This window comes from Galeopterus variegatus, unplaced genomic scaffold (assembly GCF_000696425.1).
Source record: "Galeopterus variegatus unplaced genomic scaffold, G_variegatus-3.0.2 Scaffold5776, whole genome shotgun sequence".
Lineage (NCBI taxonomy): Eukaryota > Metazoa > Chordata > Mammalia > Dermoptera > Cynocephalidae > Galeopterus > Galeopterus variegatus.
Window position 1 is genome coordinate 65,737 of NW_007731887.1, and position 27,522 is coordinate 93,258.

Here is a 27,522-nt window from a genome sequence, read left to right on the forward strand (position 1 = left end):
GAAATAATGAAGAATATGTGGAAAACTAAAAGCAAAACATGGAAATGAAGACTAGAAATATGGGTAGCTGTGAGAGAGGTGTTAACATCAACCCTGTAATAATCCAGTCATTTTAACTCATTTTAAATACTTTCCGTACTGAAAGACCTGTGGAGCTCATGATCTATGGCTGTGCAGAAAAGTTAATCAGGATTATTTCACGTGCACATACGACTTCCGTGTATTTGCCCAAGATAATATACAAATTATTTATTAGTGTATATCTAAGATAACTGCAGTCCTCAGGCAAAATTGTAATAGAGTGCAATCAGGAGATGCATTTCCCCTGTAATTGATAGAGACTGGATTAGGGACAAAAAAAGGAGAACTGAATTGAGATGGTTTTGGTTGGTTATTACAAGTTTTTCTGAAAACAAAACAGTAAAATTTGAATTACAAAGCTTCAGTAATAAGATTCAGATGGTATGTACCTGTACATTGCAGTAGGATACCTGTACCCACTGTTACAGCTAGTGTCTATTCTGATTGGTGGTCCTTATGCCCTGCCAATTGTTAAACAGCTAGGTATCTGAGATATCAACTCTGCTTCTCCTACTCTTCAAAGTTCTTGAGTTCTTTTGTCATGATTTCCAGTGATCATTTTAGTATTTCTGTTTTATATTTTTACATTTGCCTTTAATTTTATCTTTGGTGAAGAAATTATCAAATCTATATTTTTAAAATCACACAAATATGAAATCTATATTTTTAAATTTTTATGCCAGATCTTTTCTGAAATGTAAGAATTATGGTATAAGATTGAAATTGGATTGAAAGATATGTTGGCAAGTTGCATTGTTCAGTGTGATACAAAACATAGCTTGAAAACTACTTCAGTCATAAATTGGGGATTTTATAGTAATTAAAATCATTTTATTAAGAAATTAGTTATGTTTTCCTTAGTTCTTTTTGAGATATTTTTATTGCAATATTATTTAATACTTTTTTTTCCCCCTAGAACAAGGAATAGGTATAGACTTGACAATTTTTAAAGGAACATGAAGGTGTTGAGTCTTTTTATGAGATTTTGATCAGCATATAATGTTGATTCTTTCTGTGTAGACAAACTGTATTATGTTTTTCTAAAGTAAAAGTGTTAACATATACTGTGGGTTGACTTTAGTTTATATTGTAATTTTATTTATTCACCATTCATCTCAGTAATATGGCAAAAGATCAAAAGGTGAAAGGGTCTCTACCTTTCTGTACTAGTTGATTTACATACATATGAGTGTAATGTAATTTTCTATGCAAACCCCTCCTCCCCCAGTTTTAGGTTTAACTTTCTTTTATTACTGAAGTCTGTTGAACCTTAATTCCCATTAGTAACATATGTTATATTGTGAATAATTATAACCTTATGTTATCACTTATTAATTTCTGTTTGAAGGAACTATTATTTTTTTTTTCATTAGGTGTATTAAAGACACCTTGAGTTCATATAGATGTATACAGCATTTTTATAAAGTTTTTTGATAAACATTATTTTAGCCTCACCTCTGAGGTAAATAGATGATTTTACAGATATGGGAACTGATATCACAGGCTAAGTCTGTTAATCAGGAAAATATGGGCTGTGCTGAGTAACAATCATAGTCTCAATGGCTTAATATAATAAAAGTTTATTTCTCCCTTATGCAAATTCAGCTGCAGGCTTGGACTGTCCTCTAGGACAATTGTCATCCATGTGGTAATTCAGCAATTTAGCTGCCTTTAATCTTACGGTTTTGCCCTTTCAACACAATTCCTCCACAGTTGTCTGAGCTTGGTGAGGGAGACTAGCAAAAAATGCACAGGAGCTTTTGACTGCTTCAGTCTAGAAATGACACAGTTATTCTGGTTTCATCGACCAGAACTAGTTCTGAGCCTAACTGTATGAGGGCTGGGAAATTAGTATGTTGCAGGGGAAGGGGGGATAGGAGGAAGTGTGTAGGTTTGGTGAGCACTTGTTATGTCTACGATATAAAGTGATACACCAAAGGTCAAGTAGGTTAGAAAAATGCCCCAGCTCCTGTAGGATCCAGAGTTTGAATTCTGCTTTTGGCATTCCTTCTTTATTACTCAGGGAGTTCTTAAAGTGACTGTTAGTTTATACTTTTACTCTTTTATTGGGGTGAATTTACATCTTACAGAATAGTAAAAAAAAAAAAAAAATTCTTATTGGGACTGAAAATAATATGCAATTAAATAATGGTTTTGCAATTACCTCAATTTGCACTATTTCCCCATGCTTTCTTTTTTTTTTATTTTATTTATTTTTCATTGTACATGTTTATGTGGTACAGTTTGTTGTTTCAAGACAAGCGTATAGTACATAATAATCTAATCAGAATAGTCAGCATATCTGTCACATAAACATTTATCATTTCTTCGTGGTTATAACATTCAAGATTCTCTTTTCTGGCTATCTTGAAATATACAATACATTTTGATTAGCTATTCTCACTCTAGAGCACCAGAACTTATTCTTACTACTTAACAAGGCTCGTACAAGACTACCAACCTTTCCCTGGGCCCTCTCTCCCCCTCCCTTTACCTTATTCTGGTAATCACTATTCTACTCTATTTCTCTTTCTTTTCTTCTCTAACTTATTTTTCTTAATTGACCCTGATAATTGTATATATTTATGGAGTACAGTGTGATATATGGGTACATTCATACGGTGTGCAGTGATCATGTCAGGGTGCTTAGTATGTCCATCACCTCAAACATTTATCATTGCTTTGTATTAGGAACGTACAACATTAATTTGATTAGCTATTCTCACTCTAGAGCACCAGAACTTATTCTTACTACTTAACAAGGCTCGTACAAGACTACGAACCTTTCCCTGGGCCCTCTCTCCCCCTCCCTTTACCTTATTCTGGTAATCACTATTCTACTCTATTTCTCTTTCTTTTCTTCTCTAACTTACTTTTCTTAATTGACCCTGATAATTGTATATATTTATGGAGTACAGTGTGATATATGGGTACATTCATACGGTGTGCAGTGATCATGTCAGGGTGCTTAGTATGTCCATCACCTCAAACATTTATCATTGCTTTGTATTAGGAACGTACAACATCTGGACTAGCTATTCAAAGATTCACAGTACTCAGTTGCTACCTGTAGTCTTCCTATATTACTATAGAACCCTAGATCCCATTCTTCCTATCTCTCTACTATTTTGTATCCACTGATCACTCCCCATCCCTCTATCCCCTTCCCCCGACCAAACTCTAGTAACCACTGTTCTACTCTCTACTTTTCATAAGATCACCTTTTTTTAGCTTCCACATATATGAGTGAGAACATGTGGCATTTCTCTCTCTGTGCCTAGCTTATTTCACTTAACATAATTTTCTCCAAGCTCATCCATGTTACTGCAAATGGCAGAATTTTGTTATTTTTTATGGCTGAGTAGTATTTTGTTGTGTATATATACCACATTTTCTTTATCCAGTCATCTATTGAAGGACATTTAGGTTTGTTCCAATGTACGTCTGTTGTGAATAGAGCCACAGTAAACATGGGAGTGCAGGTATCCCTTCAACTTGTTGATTTCCATTCCTTTGGATATACACCCAGTAGGGGGATTGATGGATTGTATGGTAGTTCTATCTTTAGTTATTTGAGAAATCTCTGTACCGTTTTCCATAGTGGCCGTGCCAATTTACATTCCCACCAACAGAGTATAAGAGTTCCGCTTTCTCCTCATCCTCACCAGCATTTGTTATTTTCTGCCTTTTTCATAATAGGCATTCTAACCTGGGGGAGATGACATCTCAATGTGGTTTTAATTTACATTTCTCTCATGATTAGTGATGTTGAACATTTTTTTATATACCTATTGGCTGTTTGCATATTTTCCTTCAAAAGAAGTCTGTCTGTTCAGTTCCTTTTTTAAATTGGAGTATTTGTTTTTTACTATTGAGTTCTTTGTATATTCTGAATATTAATCCCTTGTTGGATGCATAATTTTCAAAAATTTTCTACCATTCTGCAGGTCATCTTTTCACTCTGTTGATTGTTTTCTTTGCTGCACAGAAGCTTTTTGTTTGATATAATCTTATTAAGTTTTGCTTTTGTTCCCTGTGCTTCTGAAGTATTATTCATAAAATCTTTGGCCAGTCCAATGTCCTGAAGTGTTTCCCCTGTGTTTTCTTCTATAATTTTTATTGTTTTGAGTCTTTCACTGTTTAAGTCTTTAATCCATTTTGAGTTGATTTTGATGTATAGTGGGTGATAGGGGTCTAGTTTCATTCTTCTGCATATAGATCTCCAACTTTCCCAGCACCATTTATTGAAAACACTGTTCTTTCCCCAGTATGTGCTCTTAGCTCCTTTGTCAAAAGTCAATTGGTTGTAGGTACATAGATTTATTTCTGAATTCCCTGTTCTGTTCCACTTGTTTATATGTCTGTTTTTGTACCAGTAACATGCCATTTTGATTACTGTAGCTTTGTAGTATATTTTGAAGTCAGAGAATGTGATACCCACCCCCACCCCCAACTTTTTTATTTTTGCTCGGGATTACTTTGGCTATTCAGTGCCTCTTTTTGTTCCATATAAATTTTTGAATTTTTTTTTTTTTCTGTTTTTATGAAGTATGTCATTGGTAGTTTGATGGGGATTGCACTGAATTTGAAGATTGCTTTGTGTAGTATGGTCATTTTGACAATACTGATTCTTCCAATCTGTGAGCATGGGATGTCTTTTTATTTTTTTGTGTCTACTTTAATATTTCTAATCAGTGTTTTATAGTTTTCATTGTAGAAGTCTTTCACATCCTTGGTTAAATTTATTCCTAGGTATTTTTTTGTCATTGTTGCTATTGTAAGTGGGATAGATTTCTCCATTTCTTTTTCTGCAAGTTAGTTGTTGATGTATAGAAATGCTACTGATTTTTGTATGTTGATTGTGTATCCTGAAACTACACTGAATTTGTTCATCAGATCTATTATACTGGATACACATTGGTACCCATTGCAAAACTGTCCTAATTCTTCAAAAAGTGATGCTGCCATACAAAAATCAACAAAATTTATCTACTCTTTGTCTGTTCTTTCTTATTCTTGCTTTTGGTTGGCTTACTCAGTATGTATTTTTTTTTTTTTTTTCTATTTTGTAGCTTCTGGCTTCTCCAAATTTTTGCTTTCTTATAAACTGCCCGATGCTTCTCCCATATTCACTTCCTAAAGCAGGTATTCTAATCGGCTTCTCTTATCTTTGTAGGGTAGGTCGCATCATAGGTCACAATCCAGCCTAGAGATCAACAGTCCTGTTTTAGGAAAAGTTCTCATCCCAGCATCATATTAGTTGTGGGTGAGAGTAGGTGATTTTTCATGACAGAAAACATGATTAACTATTGCTGCCCATTCAGAAGAGTTTATAGGTGGAGCAATTTTTCTTAGGGAGAAATAGGGGCAGTGAACATAACAGTTTCTTCATGAGAGTGTGTCTTGTGCATTGTTCTAATGCTATAGATTTCCATCCTTTTTAGTAGTGGGACCCCATATGTAAACTAGCTCAAAGCAACACTGCACTGATTGGCCACACCTGCATGGAAACCTAGGCCTCTTGAGGAACTCAGTTTTAAAACAGTTGTGTTTTTTAATTGTGAATTTTTATTATTAATAGGGTTGTGAAATCTCTGAGGAAAATGTATGTGAAAAGCATATGATGATCTAGATAGAGATGGGATCATTGTGCTAAGCTGAAAAAACAAGTGTAGAATGAAGTTATGAAAAGATAGCGGGCTTTTTTCTGGTACTGAGATTTTACATTGAAGACTGCTACAAAAATGTGATCAGTGTATGAGAGTGGAAGGATTGCTAATAGAACTTGCCTGAAAGATTCTTAAAATAGAAGAGTTAAGAGAAGGGTTAGAAAGAAATATTCATCCAGGTGATATTAGATGGCAAAGTGACTCAGAGAATCTAAAATACTAAATGCTCCTATCAGTTAGAAGGTATTTAGCTATAAGTAATAGGATATCCAATTAAAAATGACTTTAGCATATCCAGTTAAAAGGACATTTTTTTTTATTGTTGTTTATTTATCATGAATATGAGCCGGTCCGTGTTTGATTCAGTGGCTTTGGGAGATTATCAAGAATTCTGGATTTTTCTGTCCTTGTCTCTATATAAGATGGCTACATTAGCTCTAAACATTATGTCCTCACACAATAGTGTCTCAAGCAGGAAGAAGGGAAGGGGGCCTGAAATATAATTATTCAATTATTGTCTTCCTATGTTCTGTTTTTATCAGGGAGGAAAATCTTTCCCAGAAACCTCACTAACGGAGACATCCCTTCTGTCCCATTTGTCTGAACTGCTTCATCTGCTCACCCCTATACAATGACTGGCAAAAGGAAAATTATGTTTTCATGATTGGTTTACACCGATCATTATAATTATTATGTGCTTTATAGGGCTCAGCTCAATTGTTCTCTAAACACAATCATGGTTCTGTTAAGCCAGAAGAAGAGGGCTGTATCTAAAGGAAAAGCAGATTTTGTTACAGTGATCAAAACTAAGACATAGACTAATCAGAGCAACATAATTGCACTTGTTAATGCAAATAGCTGCCAAGTTGTTATTTTTTTTTACTACAAAATGGTAGAACCAGAAAATACAGTGCAACTAAAAAAATTACCTGGTCTGATATTATGTGAAATCATTGTATTTGGGAGGACAAGACTGTTTAGTCAATTAATTTTGTGATCTTAGTTAAAATTACATTGATTCATTAGGAAGGTACTACAGTTTAATGTCTTAAAACTTAGGCTCAATAGTCAAATTACTTGTATATGAATTCTAGCTCTACCATTTACTGTTCCAAATTAAATTTTCCGCATCTGTGTATAAAATAAGGGTACTTAGCTGTTTGGATTGTTATGAGGGTTATATCAGGCAATGCTTGTGAGCTCCTTAACTCAGTGCTTAACATATGTGCGCATGCAATAAATATCTATTCTTACTGGGATTTTTGTTGTTGTTGTTGTACTTAAAATTACGGTTGTAATATATTTGGGGGGTTTTACTGTAATATGTTTGCTAATACCTCCTTCACATGTTATAAAACATTGCTATTATTATTATTACTATTTTTACTTTAATTTTCTCATTTATAAGTAGAGGCTTTAAAAATATATGTATTTGAAATATATATGCATATGTTTATGTTTATAAATATATATATTTCAAACCTCTATTTCATATATATTTTATATGTGCTTATATATGAGTATATTGTGTATCTGTATATACACCTGTGTAATATTTGACCTGTGAAACTATAGTCAGCAAAAGGGTAGGTCTGACAAGGCTGAAATGGAGTGGGAGTAAGGGGGAAAAAAGATTATAGAAGAAATCTAGGGAGGTTGTTCATATAGCCAGGGAGAGGCCAGGTAGGATGAATCTTGGGGGTGCTGCATTGTAGATAGGACTTCGAGGTTAATTGGGAAATAAATCCTTGGTGAAGTTTTAGAAATGCAGGTCAGAAGAATTATCAAGACTCACATCTCGGGCTGGCCCGGTGGCGCACTGGAGAGTGCGCCGCTTGGGAGCACGGTGGCGCTCCCGCTGAGGGTTCGGATCCCATGTGGAGACCGGTTCCCGCTCACTGGCTGAGTGCGGTGCGGGCGCGACACCGAGGGTTGCGATCCCATTACCGGTCAGTAAAAAAGACAAAAAGAAAAAAAAAAAAAAAAAAACTCACATCTCAAGCTTTAGTACCTAACAGAGAAGATGAGGAAATCCATGTAAGGACAAAGAGGAGAGGTGACAAGGAAACTATGTGCTATACACTTTCATATAGGAAACTTCAAATCCATGCTGTATGACATTTACTTAGGACTTATTTCACCTGTGTCTATCTACCAGCATGTCATCAAGCAGAAAAAAAATCTAAGCATAACTGATTATAGGTGCTAAATTTTAAGGATGTAGGTGAGAAAAAATGTCTGTCAGGGAAAACAACATTGCAGTGTCCTAAACATAGATGAACATGCTTTTAGCCTTTTCTTTATTGACCTTTGGGTGTTAGCAGTATGACTACAACATCTTAAATGAAATCTTAGAGGTTCTGGAGTAAGTACATGTTTAATATGTTTAAATATTCTAGTACTCTTTTGTCCTGAGCTAGAAGGCTATTTCTCACCTCCAGAGATCCATATTATGATTTTAAAATTGGGTAGCTCCCTTAGGTTTTGCTCTGATATGTTTCTGGAGATGATGTTCTTTCAGGCTTCTCTTATCCCAGAGGTGATTATTCACATATAAAATTTTAGATATCTTTATTATACAGAGAAAATGCACGATATATTGTGAATCTATGTATTTCAGTTAATTAATTAATTTAACACATATTGATTAGGCATCTGCTCTATGGCAAAACTTGTGTTCTGTAGGTGTAGTGGTGAGGAAGAACAGGTATAACTCCTGCTTCCATGGTCTGTATGGAAGACAAATAGTTACTTAAATAATGCAAGTCCACCTTTGATGAGTTCTTTAAAGGAGATATACATGGATACTATGGAAGCCAATAGTAGGGGTTTGTGACCTAGCTAGGTAGATCAGAGAAGGCTACGTAAGGAAGTGATACTTGGGCTAAGAGCTGAAAGATGAATAGGCATTAACATAGCAATATTGTGGTAGATGGGTGTGAGGTCAGTGGCAGAGAAACCATGGCCATCATAAGGCTGTGTGGCTAGAGTGCAGAAAGTGAAGTGGAATGTGGAGTGGAGAGCAAGGTGATGCTAATATAGAAGAACAAGGTGAAGCTGTAAGTATGAGCCATCCTGTGCTCATCTTTTGTAGGACATATTACAAACTCATTACTTAATGCTGAGTGACAGGGAATCATTGAAAATTTTAGAGGATGAAGGGGAGATTAGTGGGTGACCAGTGTAAATAGAGGTAGTCAATTAGAAAGCCATGTTAATAGGGAGCATAAGTGATCAGAACAGTAGTATGGTGTAGTATAAATGAGTTTCAACAATTCTCAGAAAGTACAATCAATAATTCCTTGTGATTGTGGCAGCCATGGAGGCACCGTGATCAGAGCACCTTTCAAGAGAAAATGCTGTGGGCAGCATAGTTGGCTGACAGCCTCCAGCTGCCACAGCTTTGGATTCATCATGGTCTCCTTGCCAAGGCTATAATTCCCATGCCTGTTCCCAGCCAGTGATTGGCTGCAGCAGAGCCTGGCCATCTTGATTGACAGGGGACCCTAATGGGCATCTTTTGCCTTATCAAGACTCTTTCAGAACTACTTTGCAGGCTCCAGCTCTTCCTGTCCAATTATTCTTCCTTTCTACTCTCTTTCACGGGTGTCAGACCTGCATCACCCTCTGTGGGATCTCCTTGCCTTCTTCAGTTCCCACTCTTTTTATCTTTCATACGTCTTTCGCCTATTAATTTGTTAGGGCTGTAAGAATGTATCACAAACAGGGTGACTTAAATAACAGAAATTTATTGTCTTGTAGTTCTGGAGGCTAAAAATCCAAAATCAAGGTACTGGAAAGGATGGTTCCTTCTGAGGGCTGTGAGGGAAGGATCTGTTCCAGGCCAAGGATCTCTTCTTGGCTTGCAGATGACCTTCATGTTCATATGGCATTCTGCCTCCAAATTTATTCTTTTTAAAAGGACACTGGTCATATTGGATGAGGGCCAACCTTAATGATCCCATTTTAACTTGCTTACCTCTGTAAAGACCTTATCTCTAAACAAGTTCACAGTCTGCAGTACTGGAGTTTCGGACTTGAACACATAACCACAGTTCAACCCATAACACACACACTAATCCCTTATTGGTGTCAGTTTCTTGAAGGACTCAAAATGACAACTGATGAATTGGGTTATGGGAATGGAGGATAAATATGAGAGACTTGTCAAATTAGTCAAAATAATTTTTACTGTGTGTCATATATCCAATTGAATTGGATTGCCTGATGAAAAGGATAGACAATTACAATTATGGCTCACTAATTTTTATTTACTTATGTAACAATTGGGGAAAAAAAGCAGTTTCAAATTCTTTGTCACTAATTCATTTTTTGCTAAAAATAGTAAAGACAAAAATTTTTGTATCAGTAGTTGTTTTATTAAAAATTACTTACTTTGCTTTATCATTATGTCTAACCACATAGGGGAGTATGTGTGTGTATGTGCATGTATGTACATATATATATATATACACACACACACATACACATATAATATATAAATAATATATTTTTCAGTCTAGTTTTGAATGTGCTATAAAAGAAATTAAGGAATAATACTTATATTATTCTATATTTAATACATACCCTACTAATGTTCACTTAAAAGAACACAAAAGGAAAAAGAGGTATGTATTGAATCAGGTGGATACAGCGAGTTACCTTAATTGGTGTTCTCCCTTTTGTAGAGTAGTAAAATGAAATGGAGTTTTATTCTGTTGTGTTTATTTTATGTGGCATCATACATTTTTACATAAAATTTTATCAAGCTTGCTCTAGTAGCTTAGTTTTATTTTGATACTGTCATTTATATATGTTATCGGAACAGAAATAGTTCTTACCAACCTGAGTATAATGGAACATTAAGGAATCTGCATCTATATTAAGACAGCTATTGGAGTATTAACTTGAATACCTAGACAGCATGTTATCAGGATCTTTATCAGTGCATGCCATGTGATAAGTGAATGTAATTCATTATAAGTAACTGTATAGCTTTTTTCTTTTGCCCATTCAGGCTTCCATACTTCCCTCTCTACACATTTGTAGATAAAGTCCCTATTTTTATGTTTATTAAGAGCCAACACATTTTGTTTTCATATTTCAATATGCATTTACTGTGTCTAGCAGAGAAGTCTGCATATCTATAATTATATGTATACAATTATCAACACACATACAGACAGTTTGAGTGTCATGAGCTTAATGAAAACATTCATTTGTAAGAAACGATGGCTTTAAAATTTCATGGACTTTAAAACCCCCTTTAGTCTTTTGTTTAAAAATAATGTACACTGCATATTAAAAGGTAAAAGTAGGCTTGTTACTTAATAATTCAGTATATTTTTATGTGTATTATATTTTACACTTAGTATTTGTTAATATTTTCAGTAGAGAGTTCATTGAATCAGCCCAATTATTTTAAAGCTTTATATTTATTTTTGACCTTCCTTGAAAAAAATATCCAGGTATGGTAATATATGTGTTTTATTATATTTAATATTTTAATGGCCATATTGCTGTCATGACCAGGTAGCCATCACTACCTATATTTTTGGACTGAGGAAAGACAGTATTAGAGAAGTAGCATTTCAAGTTTAAATTCTGTTTAATAATATGCAGTTTTCTTTTATTTGACTTACATGAATTAGTACATATACTAAAATGGTAAATTTATTTAAATTGAACTGGATCTCTGTTTATTTGTTGCCTAGCAATATTTTTCTATGAAATAGGTTCTTGTTTTTAAAGAGCTTGGAAGATATATTGACCTTTAACTTAATCATGTATGTAAATACTAAGCTGGAAAGAGTAATAGAATGCCCAAACAAATGCAGTCAAATGTTCACACTATACACAGATAGGGAAAACAGTGTTATGCAGATTAGTTTAGCCACTCATTGAAAGATTAGGAATTCATTCAAGCTGTGATGAAGACCTTGAGGGTGGAGATCAAGAGCGCCGATAAATTTTAAAAGTCTTTTAACCCTATGTTCCTCTCATTCCTTGTTTTAGGATGTGTCAGCATATCCTGTGATTGGCAATGACCTGGTTATTAACACACTGACTATTTAATATATGTGCCCTGGGAGAATCTAGTTTATTTCTAAAAGTAATTTCAAGTGGCATTAAACTCTTTGTTGACTGAAAATGCCAAAGTTTGGGAAGACTTATAGTTTAGAAAATTGAGCAAAAGATTGGCCAAAGAAAAGAGGAGAAATTATAACTCTCCTTGTCCTTAACTTATGCTGCCAAGTGGTTTTACTTGCTCTTGTGCACTCACTTTTTTGTCATAGTAATGCATGCAAATATTATTCAATCATATGGTTCAAAAACACCAATAGTTAACTAACTTCCATATATTTTTCCTACTTTACAGAGGTAATACCTTTATCCATTTTTGGTCTTAGTTTTTTCTGTTATTTTCCTAAATCTGATTTAAAGGTTGGCAAACTATGGCCCACAGACCAAATTCCATCCACAGATGTGTTTTTGTAAGACTTAAGAGCTAAGAATTTTAAAATTGTTTTTAAAGGGTTGTAAACAAAAGAAAACAAAACATTAAGATGAACATGTAACAGACCATATGTAGCCCAAAGAGTTTAAGATACTATCTGATTCTTTACAGAAAAAGTTTAGCCCTCTGGTTTACATAGTATGTGTTTGGAGGGGTGGGAGAGGAGGAAGTGAGTGTACTCCCCCCCACACACATATACTTGTTAATTTAACAACATAAACATATTTAATTTCTCACTATAAAAAAAGGATTGGTTTATGCTTCATATGCTTAATTTTTTTCTACTTCTATCATTTATTTCATTGATTACATTTTTAACTTTGAATACTATACTTATACCTCTTTTTTCCTGTTTCTTCACCTTTAGGTGAATGTATAGATAGATCTGTAGGCAGTGATTGTCAGAATCATCTTGGGTTTTGTCCATGCTTAGTAATATTTTGTAAATTTTAACAATGATACCAAGCACTTCATACCCGGAAGCTAATGTAGTTTCTGATGCTTAGTAAGTCTCAAATATTTGTTGAATATATGTATATATGTATGATGTATGTGTAGTACAGTTGGTTCTCCAGGGTTCTCCAGGGGTCATGTTTGAAGAGGCTCATATGTTTCTTTACAGTTGGTACTGTAGTATAAGTATTTCATATCACACTTACTACATCAAGCAAATTTAAGTAAACTGAATTTTTATTTGTGATCACTTGCTGAAATATCTGCTATTTTGTTTTTAAACTTCAATAGATACTTTCATGAAACACATTCTCCTATGTGTAGAGTTGAAGTTATTGCATTGGAGGTGACTTAGGCATTGATTACAGGATCATGGTTTTTGGATCATTGAGTTAAAAACCACTTAGGAGCTCAATAAATACTTCAAAAACATCTTAATAAGTTGGACACTGTGCTGGAAAGTGTTTATACAGTAGTGAATAAAGGAGGCATGGTTGCTGCTCTCATGGAACTTAGTGGGAGAGATAGGAGCATAAACCCCAACATAAACATATACATGATGTATTAGTCCGTTTTCTGTTGCTGTAACAGAAATACCTGGAACTGGGTAAGTTATAAGAAAATGAAATTTATGGCTTACAGTTTCTGAGGCTAGAAGTCCAAAGTCCATCTGGTGGTGGTGACAGTGACCCACAGGTCTCATATTGCAAGTTGGTAGAAGCAGAGAGAGAGCAGAGAGAGAAAGAGAGACAGAATCTCCTCTTTTTTTAAAGCCCTCAGAACCATGCCCCTGACCACCATTTTTCGACAGTGACCCACAGGTCTCATATTGCAAGTTGGTAGAAGCAGAGAGAGAGCAGAGAGAGAGAGAGAGACAGAATCTCCTCTTTTTTTAAAGCCCTCAGAACCATGCCCCTGACCACCATTTTTAATCCATTCACTACTGCAGTGGCCTACAATCCAATCACGTCTTCAAGGCTCCACCTTTTGATTACTGTAATAGGATTTCCTACCCTTTTAACAGCCCCGGTATGGGCTAAGTTTCTAATACATAAAGTTTAGGGGACACAAGTCAAGTTTCAGTGAGTTTTGGGGAAACAATTCAATCCACTACACATGAGCACATGTGAATGCAAATTGAGGTAAATGATTTGAAGGAAAGGAAAAAGTTTTCTGAGAGAGAAATGGGTAGGGATCTAAATCATGAGACTCATATATACAGCTGACAAAAATTAATATTTGGCCCCCTAAAATGTTTTCAATTCCTCTGCTGCAGTGGTTCTCAAACTTTACTGTGCATCAAAAGGCCAAGAAGTATTTGTTAAAACACAGGTTTCTGGGCCACATATTTGAAGTTTGTTGGTCTGGGTTGAACATTAAGATCTGCATTTCTTATAAGTCCCTAGGTGATTTTGATTTTGCTGATCCAAAAAACAGCACTTCAAGAACCACTGATCTAGAATAGTGATTTTCAGAACATTGGAATCACATGGGGGAACAAAATATAGATGCTTAGTTCCTATCCCTAGAAATTCTGATTTAATTTTAGTGTAAGCATGGGGCTTTTTAAAGTACTCTGGGTGATTCTGATGTGCAGCCATGGTTGTGAGCTACCAGTGTGGAATTTGAATATGTGTATACATAAGAGTTTCTTAGTGGAGCAGAGAGTACTACATGGTGGTAAGAAGGCATGGAGGACGTGGGGAAAAGGCTGGAATAGAAGGTTTCAGTAAAGATATGGTACCTGAACTCAGGCTTCAAGCATTATCTGTCAACAGTATTAGTTGACAAAAAGAAAAGAGGGTATGTCAGACAAAAGAAACAGTGATGACACACAGCATGTAGCAGTAGGTTTTTTCCAAGGAGTATAAATAATCCTAGGTGGTAAATTGGTTGTATTCCTGAAATGTAACCATTCTGATACTGAGTGCCTCCTATGTCAGAACAGAGAAATAATTTATTTTTAAATTACAAGTAAGTTTAAACTAAGGATCACCTACACCATATTAAAATCATTTTTATTCACTAAGTTGTTTTATTCAATAGGATGAGAAGAAGGAACCGAAAGACTAGGAGATATGGAGTTTTGGACACTAACATAGAAAATATGGAATTGACACCTTTAGAACAAGATGATGAGGATGATGATAACACCTTGTTTGACGCCAGTCATCCTCGAAGGTAAGTGTTCAATAGTTTAATTCCTGAATCAGGAAGTAAAGTCCTTGCCAAGAAATTGAAGAAGCAAATTAGACTTTTGTTTTAACAATTTTTATTCTAACAGATTTTATTTAATTTTGTTTAATAAAGTTCTTTGTGCTACTCAGCTAATAGCTCACATTCACATCGCTTTGCTGAAATAAACATAAACAATGGAATGCCATCCAAAAATTAAATCTTTATTGTAGATCTCCTTGCAGAGCTTTTTCTTTTAACTTTTTCATTTTTTCATTCTTGTTAGAGGTATTAACTGTGTGTGTGTGTGTGTGTGTGTGTGTGTGTGTGTGTGTGTGTGTGTGAGAGAGAGAGATTTAGTAAACTTAACTTTCTGTATTCTGAAGATGTTTTTAATTTGAGTTGTATTTGTAAACAGTGCTTCTTGGCAGAATCGTGGAGATAATAGTCTCTGGTCTGATAGGGTAGCTATGTCTGTACTCAGATATATTCTCACTGAGTGTTAAGACCTTTTCTAAATGGTTTGTATAAACAAAATCACATGGGTATAGAATTAGTTTCAATGCAAATGGAATGGAGAAAAGAGGCAACAAAAAGATTACCCAATAAGGAAAGACATGTTGGGATAGAAAGGGATTACTTGGATGAAGGAAAATTAGAGTTCAGAATCAGGTATAAATGCAAAGAATACAGAAATCTTAGGTTTCAAAATAAAAGACTTAACAAAAATTGGTCTAGTAAATCGTGTGTGTGTGTGTATGTGTGTGTGTGTGTGTGTATACCGTATATATTTACATATATATATATGAATGAATTACCAGCATTTCTACTTTATATTTTTTAATTTTTTATCTTATGTATACTTCAAAAAGTTTGTGGAAAAATAGAACTGAAAGATAATATGAATCTTTTCATGAACTTTTTGAAATACCCTCATATTTATGCATATATATAAAGGAACTTTTAGTAATTCTAGTAATTCACTCATTTAATAATAATACTCTTACAAAATTCCTATTACATGGTTACAATAGTGTTAGAGGCTGGGTAGACAAACGTGAATAAAAAAACTATATCTGCTTACGAACTCAGTCTCTCAGTGAAAGCAAACATGAGTAAAATACATAAGATAAAAAGTTTATAATTCAGTTTTACTCTCTGAAAAGCTCTTAAATTGCCCATAACAATTGTATAATTTTTAGTAAGTTCAGTATTGCCAGTTGTTGACCATTTTTTAGATGTGAACCAGATAAAATTGCTGGTTTGCATGTATGAGTTATTGTATGTAATAGCTTCATGTCTTTATAGATTAGAATCACAGGAATAATAATGTGAAATACAGTTGGGAACTGAGACTTACTGAGGGAATAACAGATCATTTCTCTCATCTTGGGCTCCCTCTAGGTTGGGTAGGATGATAGTAGAGTCTAACTTCTTACATTATTATGGTAATTATTATTTTAAATCTTTGGGAAGCTCTTATAGTTGTATTTAAATAAGCTAAATGCATATGAGACATCTCCTCTGTACATATACAGGAAAGGGAAGACCAAAAAGAAAGTTAGGTTATGCCCTTAGGGTTGTCTCCAGAGAAGAATTGAATTTTTACCCCAGTTCATCTGTTTCAAACCTGCTTGATTAAAGACAAAGGTACAAAGATTGTTTTAGGCATCAGCAACTACCCAAAGTTTAGTAGTTGTGAAAGATGGTACCTTGTTTGGGGAATGCAAGCAACTCAGAAAATCTAGAAAGCAGTTTGTTGTGTGTACACATGTATATATACATGTGAGGTTGGTAGGTAGAAGGGGAAAAAAAAGATAGGAGGGTTAAAAAAATGGGGACAGTTTTCATGAGATATAATTACCGATATCTGTCTTTCATCCTATATCCTGCCTTACTGCAGACCTTTCTCCATTACTTTTTGTCTTTTTTTCGTGTCTGGCAACGGATCGCAACCCTCAGTGTCGTGCCCGTACCGGACCGGGACCAGCAACGGGATCGCAACCCTCGGTGTTGCGCCCGCACCTCGCTCAGCCAGTGAGCGGGAACTGGCCTGTATGTGGGATCCGAACCCTCGGCGGGAGCGCCGCTGCGCTTCCAAGCGGCGCACTGTAGCAGTGCACCACCGGGCCAGCCCCTTTCTCCATTACTTATTCCTCTCTTGTGCTCTGCTTTTCATGAATCTTACATTCCATTAGGAAACTAGACATTAATCAGAGTCACATAATTGGAAAAAGAATAAGAATAAGGTGGTGTGAGAACATACATTTGGGACATAGGACACTTAACCAAGAATGAGTGGTCAAGAAAAGCTTGGAATTGATGTTTAATTTGAGACCTGAAAAATGACTAGAAAGTAATGTCAGTTCACCCCAAACCCAAAATGATTTAACAAATAAACCACTTTAGTGGTGTGCCTGCTTAAGGAAGGCATGTTAACCTGTCTAATCAAATGTAGTAGAGTCGATTTAAGATATATTTTTTCCTTAATAGAATGTGCCTTTTTCTAATAAAACAGCATTTGAGCCAGTTCAAAACTCTTAGGAAAACATCCTAAGTACATGGTTAAGACAGTCATACATAAACCAATACTTATTTTTTGTTATGTGTGTGTGTGTGTGTGTGTGTGTGTATGTATGTATTCAAGTGTGTGTGTGTGTGTGTGTGTGTGTGTGTGTGTGTGTGTGTGTGTGTATGTATTCAACAGTATACTATATACACACTCTCTCTCTATATATATATAGTATACTGTTGAATTAGATTCTTAGGGATGAAGAAATATAGGTCCACGAATCATGTGTGTGTGTGTGTGTGTGTGTGTGTATGTATGTATTCAACAGTATACTATATACACACTCTCTCTCTCTATATATATAGTATACTGTTGAATTAGATTCTTAGGGATGAAGAAATATAGGTCCACGAATCTCCAAATTTGAAATCTTATTTTAAAGCGATGGTTTGGTCTAGATTTTGCCCTTGAAGTAAATATTTTATTTGAAATTGCATAAGTGACATTCCACCCAGCTATCTTAACTTTTTTAATATTAAAGTATTTTGCTTTACTTTATCCCTGCGTACCTCTCTCCTATTATTATTCTTCACCCAAATTTGACTGTTTTATTCTATAAACATTAACAGAGAACCTATGTACTAGGGGAGATAAAATACTCAAGTAACTAACAGCCAGGTCAGAAAATAATATCTAAGTAAATGGTGCAGGTTTTTCTAGAAGGGAATAGTTATTTCTGGCCTAGGCAGAATGAGGTAACACAACTACAAAAGGCATGATTGTAACAGCTGCTTGTTAGTAAACACCTACTTTAGTGCAGGATGTATCAGACACTTCTAGGCTCTTTGCATGTTGTATGAAATCATCAAAACAGTTTTGTAAAGTAGTTCCTATTGCTCTCATTTGAAAGATGGGAAAACTCAGTCTCAGAGAGTTCAAGTAACAGGCTTTTCTTTCTGCTGCAATCTCATTCCATTTGTTTGGTATTTATTTGATTTATATATATAAAGCAAATTCTAAATTCTGTTTGTTCTGTCTTCTATACTGCCACTTGCTATTACGTTTAGTTTTTCAAATGAGGACTCCCAAAATGGGGAATATAAATAGTATGATTTGTCTTTCCAACAGCAGTGCAGGTTCTTAGTCTACTAGTAATTCTTGTTGGATCATTGCTTACATATGCCGTCTTCATTGTTTAAGTGTTTCTAAAATTAGTTCTTCTTTATTTTCCAAATTCTATCCAGAAAATAACAGGAAGCAAGTCATTTCCAGAGAGGTAAATGAATTCCCTTGCTTACAGTTTTATAAAATTAGCTTTTGGTAGACAGCTCTTTCAGACACAATTTTTTATGTGGCCTTAAATACTCAAAATATTAACGATGATTGTTTTCAGTCCTTAATGTGGAGTAATTATTTTCACTATTTCTTTATATTAGATTGAGACATATGAAACTGCCCGTATATCATTTAATCTAAATTTCCCTAGGGAAATTTATTATTTCCTATGTCAGGATGTCACAGATAGGGCCAACCCCAGGCACAGTACCTCAGGCCTCTGGCTTCTTTCTTCTGTGACCTCCTTGGTTCTGCCCATCATCATGTGTTGGCTTCATTCTTAGACTTATTAATAGGATTGTGTCAGTCGTTCCTGTAATTACAGCCAGATGGTAACTTTCAGTGGAAATTAGGGACTAGCGCTCCTGTGTCACTTTCTTAAAAACCAGAAAGGCTCCCCAGAAGCCCTCCAACAGAGTTGTTTTCTATTTTATTTTTTTTATATCATTGGCTAAAGTTAGATGATGTGATCATTCCTAAACTAAAACCTGGGAAGGGAAATGGAATTACCATGGTTAGTGCAGAATCATCATTTGAGGTGGAATGGATATTGAGTAGTTCACCACTGTTACCACTATATCTAGTACCTTAAGCATTGAGGTTAATATGTTCAAATGGGGAAAATATGTAGGTATGTGGAAAATAATAGCTTGAGCCACTTGATTAATATCAGTTCTTTTGAATGTGCTATTCCTATCCTAATTTTGTATATTGGAGATTTTTTTTTGTTTAGTTACTGAAATATTTTGTATGAAGGAACTATAAAACTGAAAAAAAAAATCTCAGTTTTTTAACTTTTGGGTAGAGTTTCCAGATTTCAGACAGAAAAATTGATGAGGAATCAGAGGCAGCATATAGTGACTAGAAATTACCTTCATTTTTCTGAAAGAAAAATTTTGGAGACAGATATTCATATTCATAACCAGCCTCAGAAACACAAGTTTAAAACAGTGCTTTACAGCACAGAACAACAAATAGAAACAATACCTTCTTGATATTGTTTGATTTCTACTGAATAATAAAATTATTTTTAAAAATTATTTTAAATTGTTTTAAAATTTATTACTATTATTTTTATTTTTTAATGAGGACATTTTGACAATCCTGTTAAAAGTTTCTAAAAGTTAGTACTTCTGCCACTTCAAAGCTAATCTAGTAATTTCTGACAAGAATGTAATTTTAAAAGCCCTAAATTTGCTTTTTGGCTACTTCTATTCTGCTTCATTAAATTTAATATTGTATTGTATATGTTTATTACATTTTGTGCTCAATTTGTTACTTGGCCATAAAATATTTTCTGGTTATTGACATCAGTATATCAGAATCAGATAGCAGATTTGATATGTGTTTAACCAAAAATCCTCATCTTATTCAAACAGTTATAATTTGAAAATGACTCTAATTTCTAAAACACTGCCTTAACTGTTGAGTATAACACTATCAGAATAAACACTAAAGTTATTCAAAATAAATAGAATATAAGAATGTGTTAAGGTACTAATGTTTATATTAGAAAAAAAAATAATTCTATTTTAGTTTCTTCAGTGGTGTGCTACTAGTAGGATAGCTTATACTTTATTTATCCTCCTAAAGAGAACTATGTTGTGTTTGATATTACTTAGGTAACAAAAGAGAACTTTCATATAGGTTTTTTCTGTATGTTTACTTTTCTGTGGACATTGAGCCATAGGAGAAAATTTGTCTTGCTCCATTAATTAGGCATCACAATGTGCTAATTTGATAGCTCTAGCCATGGCTCTTGAGTGTTTGAAATGTTGCTAGTGTGTCTAAAGAACTGAATTTTTAATTTTATTTAATTTTTACTAATTGAAATTTTAACTTAAATTGCCAGATGCAGCTAATGGCTGTTGTGTTTGATGCGCAAATCTAGAGTCAAAGTGTTTGATCTGGCTTAAACTAATTCTATTAAATGAGTGCTTTTATAGATCAGATGAATCACAAATTTCTATTTATAAGGGAAGTGTTTGATCTGGCTTAAACTAATTCTATTAAATGAGTGCACTAATTCTATTAAATGAGTGCTTTTATAGATCAGATGAATCACAAATTTCTATTTATAAGGCAGTTGAACCATTTAATAAAATGATTACTGCTCCAGCTCAGGATTTACATTCTGCTGTGATTGTTTGGACTGCAGAATCTTTAAAGTAGATAGTGGGATGGATGGACCTGAGAAGCAGAACATAACCAACCATATGGTTGCTTTATGTGGGTGGGACTGGAGGACAACATGGGACCTCAAATTTATGGACAGGAAAAGTTCTAAACACAATATTTATGTCATTAACCTATCCCAGTGTTCTCAGATAATGTTTATGATCGAAAATCCAGAGACATTATTTCTTATTTAAAAGGACCTGGGAGAAAAAAATTGCAGAAGCCTAATATTTGCCAATGTATTTAAGTGAACAAATAGTAACAATAGTCTTGACAGTGCTAGAACAGTTTTTCCATTCACACTTGATTTTTATTTATTGCCATTTTGATATTTAAGTTTATCTGAATTAGAGTTTAAGCTATCCTTAAAATAATATCTTTATTAAAAAAATTTATATCACTGTATGATGTGAAGAGATGGAGCATTCTTTAAGTTTGGAAAAATAGTCAAGCTGAGGTTTCCATGAAATTTATTAATACTACATACTTGCTTTGTTTTGTAGAAAAACATGGTGATTTGGGGGGAGTGGAGTAGGGGAATGGTCTTTTACTACAAGTCATAGTACACTCAGCATTACAAAGACTCAAAAGTTTTTCTCATGTCATGAGAAGTCTGCAGTGGTTGGATCCTGGTATTAATTCAATGGCCCTTTGATGACAGGGTCTACATCTATGCAGTTTTCTCAAACCTTCCTTATGTTCGTCTTATCCTGGTTATAAAGTTGCTTTACTTTCAGCCTTCACGTTTGTGTTTTAAGCAACAAGAGGGTTTGAAGCAAGAACCCACACCACATCTGCCTCTTTATCAGGAAATCAAAATTTCTCAGAATCATCCCCTCCCAACAGACTTTGCTCCCTCCATTTGCTTACCAAAAAAAAAAAAAAAAAAAATCATTTTGATTAGCAAACAATTATCAACTGACATGGAATAATTATTTGGGATTGGGTGTCACTGAATGATGAAGGTGAGGATTCTGAAGAATTGTTATTCATAAGTACCAGTTCTGCAGAGAAGTAAGAAGTATCCAGGACAATAGGAGTGTAGATTAGAGCACTGAGCAATTGAGCACACCAATAGCACTCATATGTCTTGATTTTGTTTGTTTGTTATTGTTTGTTTGTTTGTTTCTAGGAGTAGGAATCCATCATGGTAACCAGAGTGCCTTTTTGCCTTTTTTTGCTTTTTTTTTTTCGGTAGTACAGTGGAAATTCTGTCAATGGTAGAAAATTGAGCATTTGACATCTGATCTAATCTTTAGATTTCAGTGACTAAATCCTTCTTGACTGAGAAGCGTTGTGGTAAAATAAAGAGCACCGGAATATGATTGTATAGACTCAAGTGCTTCTTGAGCTTCTGTCACTGACTAACTGAATGACCTTAGACCAGTCTCTTAAATTTTGATTCTTCCTCCTTTCTAAGTCACCCACCAAATAATGTAGTTGCACTACATCTCTAAACTCTTTCTCAGCTTTTGGGCTCTTTAATTGTTGTCTATTTCCATCTTGAAGACTACCATGTAAAAAGATAATCCTTAATCTTCTCTTGGAAACTATTTGTTTTATCCCCTTTTTAACAAAAAAGTGTAGAACATCCAGCAAATAACTGAACAAGATGGTACTAGAATTCAGGCTTCCCTTCTAGGCCAACGTTTTTTGTTCTCTAAGTGATTTATTTACAAGCTTTATTTGTGGTTTTGCAGTAAGAAAGCAGGGGATTTTATTTTTCTTATTCTTTTATTTATTTATTTATTTGGGGACCACCATTCTGTCCAGTATCAAGCAGTATTTCTAACAGTTAATAAAAACTAAATTGTATTCAGCTACTGAGCTTGGTAGCACACAGAGCCCTAATATGTTGCATGCCTATTTAAAATACATCGGAAGCCATCAAGGCATTAGCTGTGTGGTTACCAATGTTTGTTTTCATATGAGGCTGTTCATTAGAGATAGATTTTTCTGTACTGGTTGTACGAGTCACTACCATAGAACGTAGTTGAGCAAGGATGTAACATTTTTAATTTTTCTATATCTTAAATTATAATGGTGAAGAACTTGAACTTACCAATTTCAGTTAGTTCAGTTATTTCCAGCTTAAGCTTTGTCAATTCAAGATTTAAACATCATTAATAAAAAATTCTACCACTCTTTTCTCCTCTCCTTCATTCCAAATTGATCCAAGTTCTGTGGAGACTTATACCTTTACTCATTTAATCCAAAATACTATTAATTTTAAGCTGAACACTAAGAAAGATTAAAAAAAGCTGGCAATTTAATTATGAAAAAAATGTAATCATTTTTTAAATTATGCAAGGGTTGTGCATACTAGCCTCTCAATACTTTTGCATTCCTTCTGAAGAATTTCATAACTTCTTCTGCTTACAGTTACATTGCTTCGTGTATAATAGTTTCTCAGAACAGAAATTAGCAGAGTTCATCTGTCTGGGGTATCTTCCCATCTTAAGAGACATGTTTGTTTCTTGGCAAGAATATGTGCAGAGCTGATGCCATTGTTCCAGTGACAAATATTTGACTCAGTGATATCAAATTATAACTTACTATTCTCTTTCATGTCTTTCTACGTACACAATAACTTTTGCTTCAGGGATGATTCATGACATAATCTTTTTGAAAGTATTTTAAACATCATTAAACTCATCCCTTAATAATACTAACAATGCATGTCATTTAGTTGAAGTGCTAACGATACAAAGAACTTTGACCAACTCTGTACACATACAGGCATTGGCAACTACATAAGAACTACCACCTGTCTGACAGCAATTGTAAGATGCCATCAATTGCAAGATGCATCCCAGGTTCAGAAATGTTAAAATATGAAAACTGTGTATCTTATAAACTTTGGAATTCAATACAGTCCATAGGAGAGGGTTTGCTGCCTTTGCTGGTCACAGCTGCAACACAACTTGTCCTGCTTGGTTTTGGGGATTCAGTTTCTACTCCTGCCATTTTTGCCAAAAGAACCTCCTGTTTACAGACCCTCATATTATGTGATGTTCTCCAAGTTTTTTTTCTTTTTTTTTCTTTAGTTTATTTTTTATTAGCATATTTATTATTACAAATTGTAATTATTCTTTATGCCCTTTACCTGACCATTCAGTCTACCTTCTACAACTTATGTGTCACTTCTCCAGGCAGTTGAAACTCTTGGCTATTTGTCCCATGTCATGCTAATGCTTAGTATTTTTTTCAAAATGTGGGATTCCTGAGAAAAAGCAATTGAGTTAAAAAAAAAAACATAGATTTCACTGAGGAGGTGATAATTGACTTATAGTTATTTTTAAAAATAGGGGTAGCAACATAGATTTCACTGAGGAGGTGATAATTGACTTATAGTTATTTTTAAAAATATGTAAAATAATCACATAAGAACCTGCTAAAAGGGAGTAAGTTGTATGTCAACCAGTTGAGTTAAAGGTGTGAGCCAAGGGATGGCCCTGTAGCAGGTTGTGTACATGCTGTGAGCCTCTATAGACTACAGGATATTTGGTGGGGTCATGGAAAATCTGTCAGAGGTTGGGCCAAATCAAGAAGGTCATGTTAGAAAAGATCTCAAGGATTTATATTTTATCAGTTGTACAAATGCTCACTGATCACCAAATGCTTTTGAGCGAAGGAGTGATACTATCATTTTATGTTCTAGATGATGATTCTAGTGACTTGTAAAAGATGAATTAAAGTTTGTAAAAAACTAAGGTCCAGTGTTTTGTGGCTGTTTCAGTTGTTCAGATGAGAGGTGTCAAAACAGGGGCGGAAGCTAGTTTAGGAGAGGAAGGAATTGAAAAACCTTAGCAAGATAATAGTACTCAGCAATACTCAGGACTTGAGAAGTGGTCAGAGATGACCCCACTGGAAAAGTGACTAAATGGATGTGTATTTGTCCGTTTATGTTGCTTACAACAAAATAGTGGAACTGAATAATTTATAATGAAAAAAATTATTGCCAACAGTTTCTGAGGCTGGGAAGTCCAAAGTCCATCTGGTGGTGGCAACAGCAACCCAGGGGTCTCACATTGCAAGACAGTGTGAGAGAGCAGAGAGAGAGCAAGACATACTCTCCTCTTCTTTTAAAGCCCTCAGAACCAAACCCTTGACCACGATTTTTTTTTTTTCCTTTTTTTGGTCTTTTTTCGTGACCAGCAACGGATCGCAACCACAGAGAGAGAGCAAGACATACTCTCCTCTTCTTTTAAAGCCCTCAGAACCAAACCCTTCACCACGATTTTTTTTTTTTCCTTTTTTTGGTCTTTTTTCGTGACCAGCAACGGATCGCAACCCTCAGTGTCGCGCCCGTACCGGACCGGAACCTGCAACGGGATCGCAACCCTCGGTGTTGCACCCGCACCTCGCTCAGCCAGTGAGCAGCCGGTCTGTATGTGGGATCCGAACCCTCGGCGGGAGCGCTGCCACGCTCCCAAGCGGCTCACTGTAGCAGTGCGCCACCGGGCCGGCCCTTGACCACGATTTTTAATCCATTCACTACTGTATGGTCTTACACCATTCACCTCTTCAAGGCTCCACTTTTCAGTTACCATAATAGGATTTCCCACCCTCTTAACAGTCACAGTTGGGGGCTAAGTTTCTAATACATAAAACGCGGAGGATACAATTCAAGGTTCAATGACTTTTGGGAGGACATAATTCAATCCACTACAGGATGGCATTATCATTATTTGAGTTAAGAATATAGATGAAGACTAGGTTTAAGGCTGGAAGATGATGGGTTTTATTTTTTTTATTATTATTGAAACATATTGGTTACACATATTTATTGGTTAGAGTTATATATACAATGTGTAATGATCAAATCAGGGAAATTAGCATAGGGTTCGATTCTTAATGGGTTAAAAATATTTCCTGTGGGGACAGCCCTGATTCAAAGTTAGCTTCTGTTTTTTATTGTAAAGACAAGGAAGTTTCACAATGGGGCATATAGATAAAGAATGTTTTCTTCAGTATTAAATTTGGTCTGTAATGTAGTCATGCCAGGCAGGGACTGAGGAATGGCAGATCCATATAGCACATAGTAGGTAGAATTCTGAGGCAATCCCAGCTCAAGGAATTTAAAAACTCTAAATGGGAGAACTGGTTCTACTGACTTGTAAAATATAAATAGGTTCAAGAAAATGTTGGACATGATGTAATATGGTAGATTATAATAGACAGTTACGCTTATTCACATGTTTTGAGGTTAATTATTAATTTCAAAACATTAAGCCATACATTGAGATTCTTCATGTGCTAGATACTTCTCCATCAGAAACCATCCTGTGATTTTAGATGTTTCTTAGGTTCTTATAAATGGTCCAAGTTCAAATAGCTAATTAGCGACAGAGTTTGGATTCGGTTCTAGTTATTTTGTGTTCTTTTCCTATTATACAATTTTGATTTTACAGATTGATTTTTTTTTCATAAATTCATTATCACAAATTAATTATCAAAATGATCACGAGTTTCAGGCATTAAAAGAATAATTATGTAAAATGATGTCTGTGTTACATTTTTTATAGCCCTAATATTATTTTTAAATGCTTAAATTTACTCTCAAAAATATATGAGTTCATTAGCTTATATTAATCATGTCGATATCTATTATAGATTGTTGACTAAAGATTCGATAAAACAACAAGATGAAAAAGAGCATTACTCATTCTCAGACATTATCTCTAACAAAGTTCTAAATGTTACTAAGGATTATTGAAGGAAGATTACTAAGTCTGTAAAGCCTGCACACCTTTGGCTATTCTTTTGGTTTGACTAAATACCTTTGATAGTAGTGATGGCTCTTTTCAGCAACAGTTTCTTGGAAGCAAGGATTTGGATTAAGTAATATTAAAGGAAGTTGTATAATCAGAATTAAGTTCTATAAAAATTTGTGATGAAAATATAGCTTCATATTACTATAACCAGTCAATAAGAGGGAAAAATGGGCAATCTCCATTTTATGTATTTATTGAAAATTTTGTCTTCTATATAGATAATTTTTGTTACCATTTTATAAATACTGAAAACATTTTTCATTTCATACAGTATACTTTCAGGCCTGCAGCTTTAATTAATCCCAATTTCTGAAGGTTGAGAAGCAGGATCAGTTAAAGAATTGTATTTACAGAAACTATAAAAATAAATAGCCATATTGTATACTTAAGTCAATTAAAGTCATTTATGAATATTATAGGAGGATATAACTTTGTTATGAATATAGCATAGTCTTTAATTGCTCACAAAATAGGTATGTAAAAATGCCTTTGAAAAAGTTAGAATAATAACTCAAAAGATAGTATCTGAAATAATTAACATAGACAAAATAATTATGCTTTATTGGTATCCTTCATTATAATTTATTTAGATTAAATACTTTGATTATATTCTTTCCTCCTCTCCAGATCTTTCTGAATATTTTTAAATGTATTTAAATTTTTTCCAGAAGGGGCATTTATAGTATTTTTGTTGTTGTTGTTACAGATAAGAATGTGCCTTTTGATGAGAGGACTTCATCTTTCTACAGTGAAGAGCGGAGTTTCTACATTTAAGGAATAAGAAGCCACTATATCAATGGGGGGGGGGGGTTTTTAAGTTACATA

The 27,522-nt window shown here is 34.5% G+C and overlaps 1 protein-coding gene across 2 annotated transcripts in view; it reads left to right on the forward strand.

The window, feature by feature from the left end:
* FAM174A (family with sequence similarity 174, member A) overlaps positions 1-27,500 on the forward strand; it is a 37,774-nt gene extending 10,274 nt beyond the window's left edge. The window contains exons 2-3 of one of the 2 annotated variants that reach the window (XM_008589956.1): positions 14,767-14,901; positions 27,404-27,500. In XM_008589956.1, coding sequence (XP_008588178.1) covers positions 14,767-14,901; positions 27,404-27,407 — 139 coding nt within the window. In that variant the 3' untranslated portion in view covers positions 27,408-27,500. Of the gene's footprint in view, positions 1-14,766; positions 14,906-27,403 lie in introns of those variants that run through there. The other variant, XM_008589957.1, reaches the window with a different exon arrangement.
* Positions 27,501-27,522: the final 22 nt, after the last annotated feature.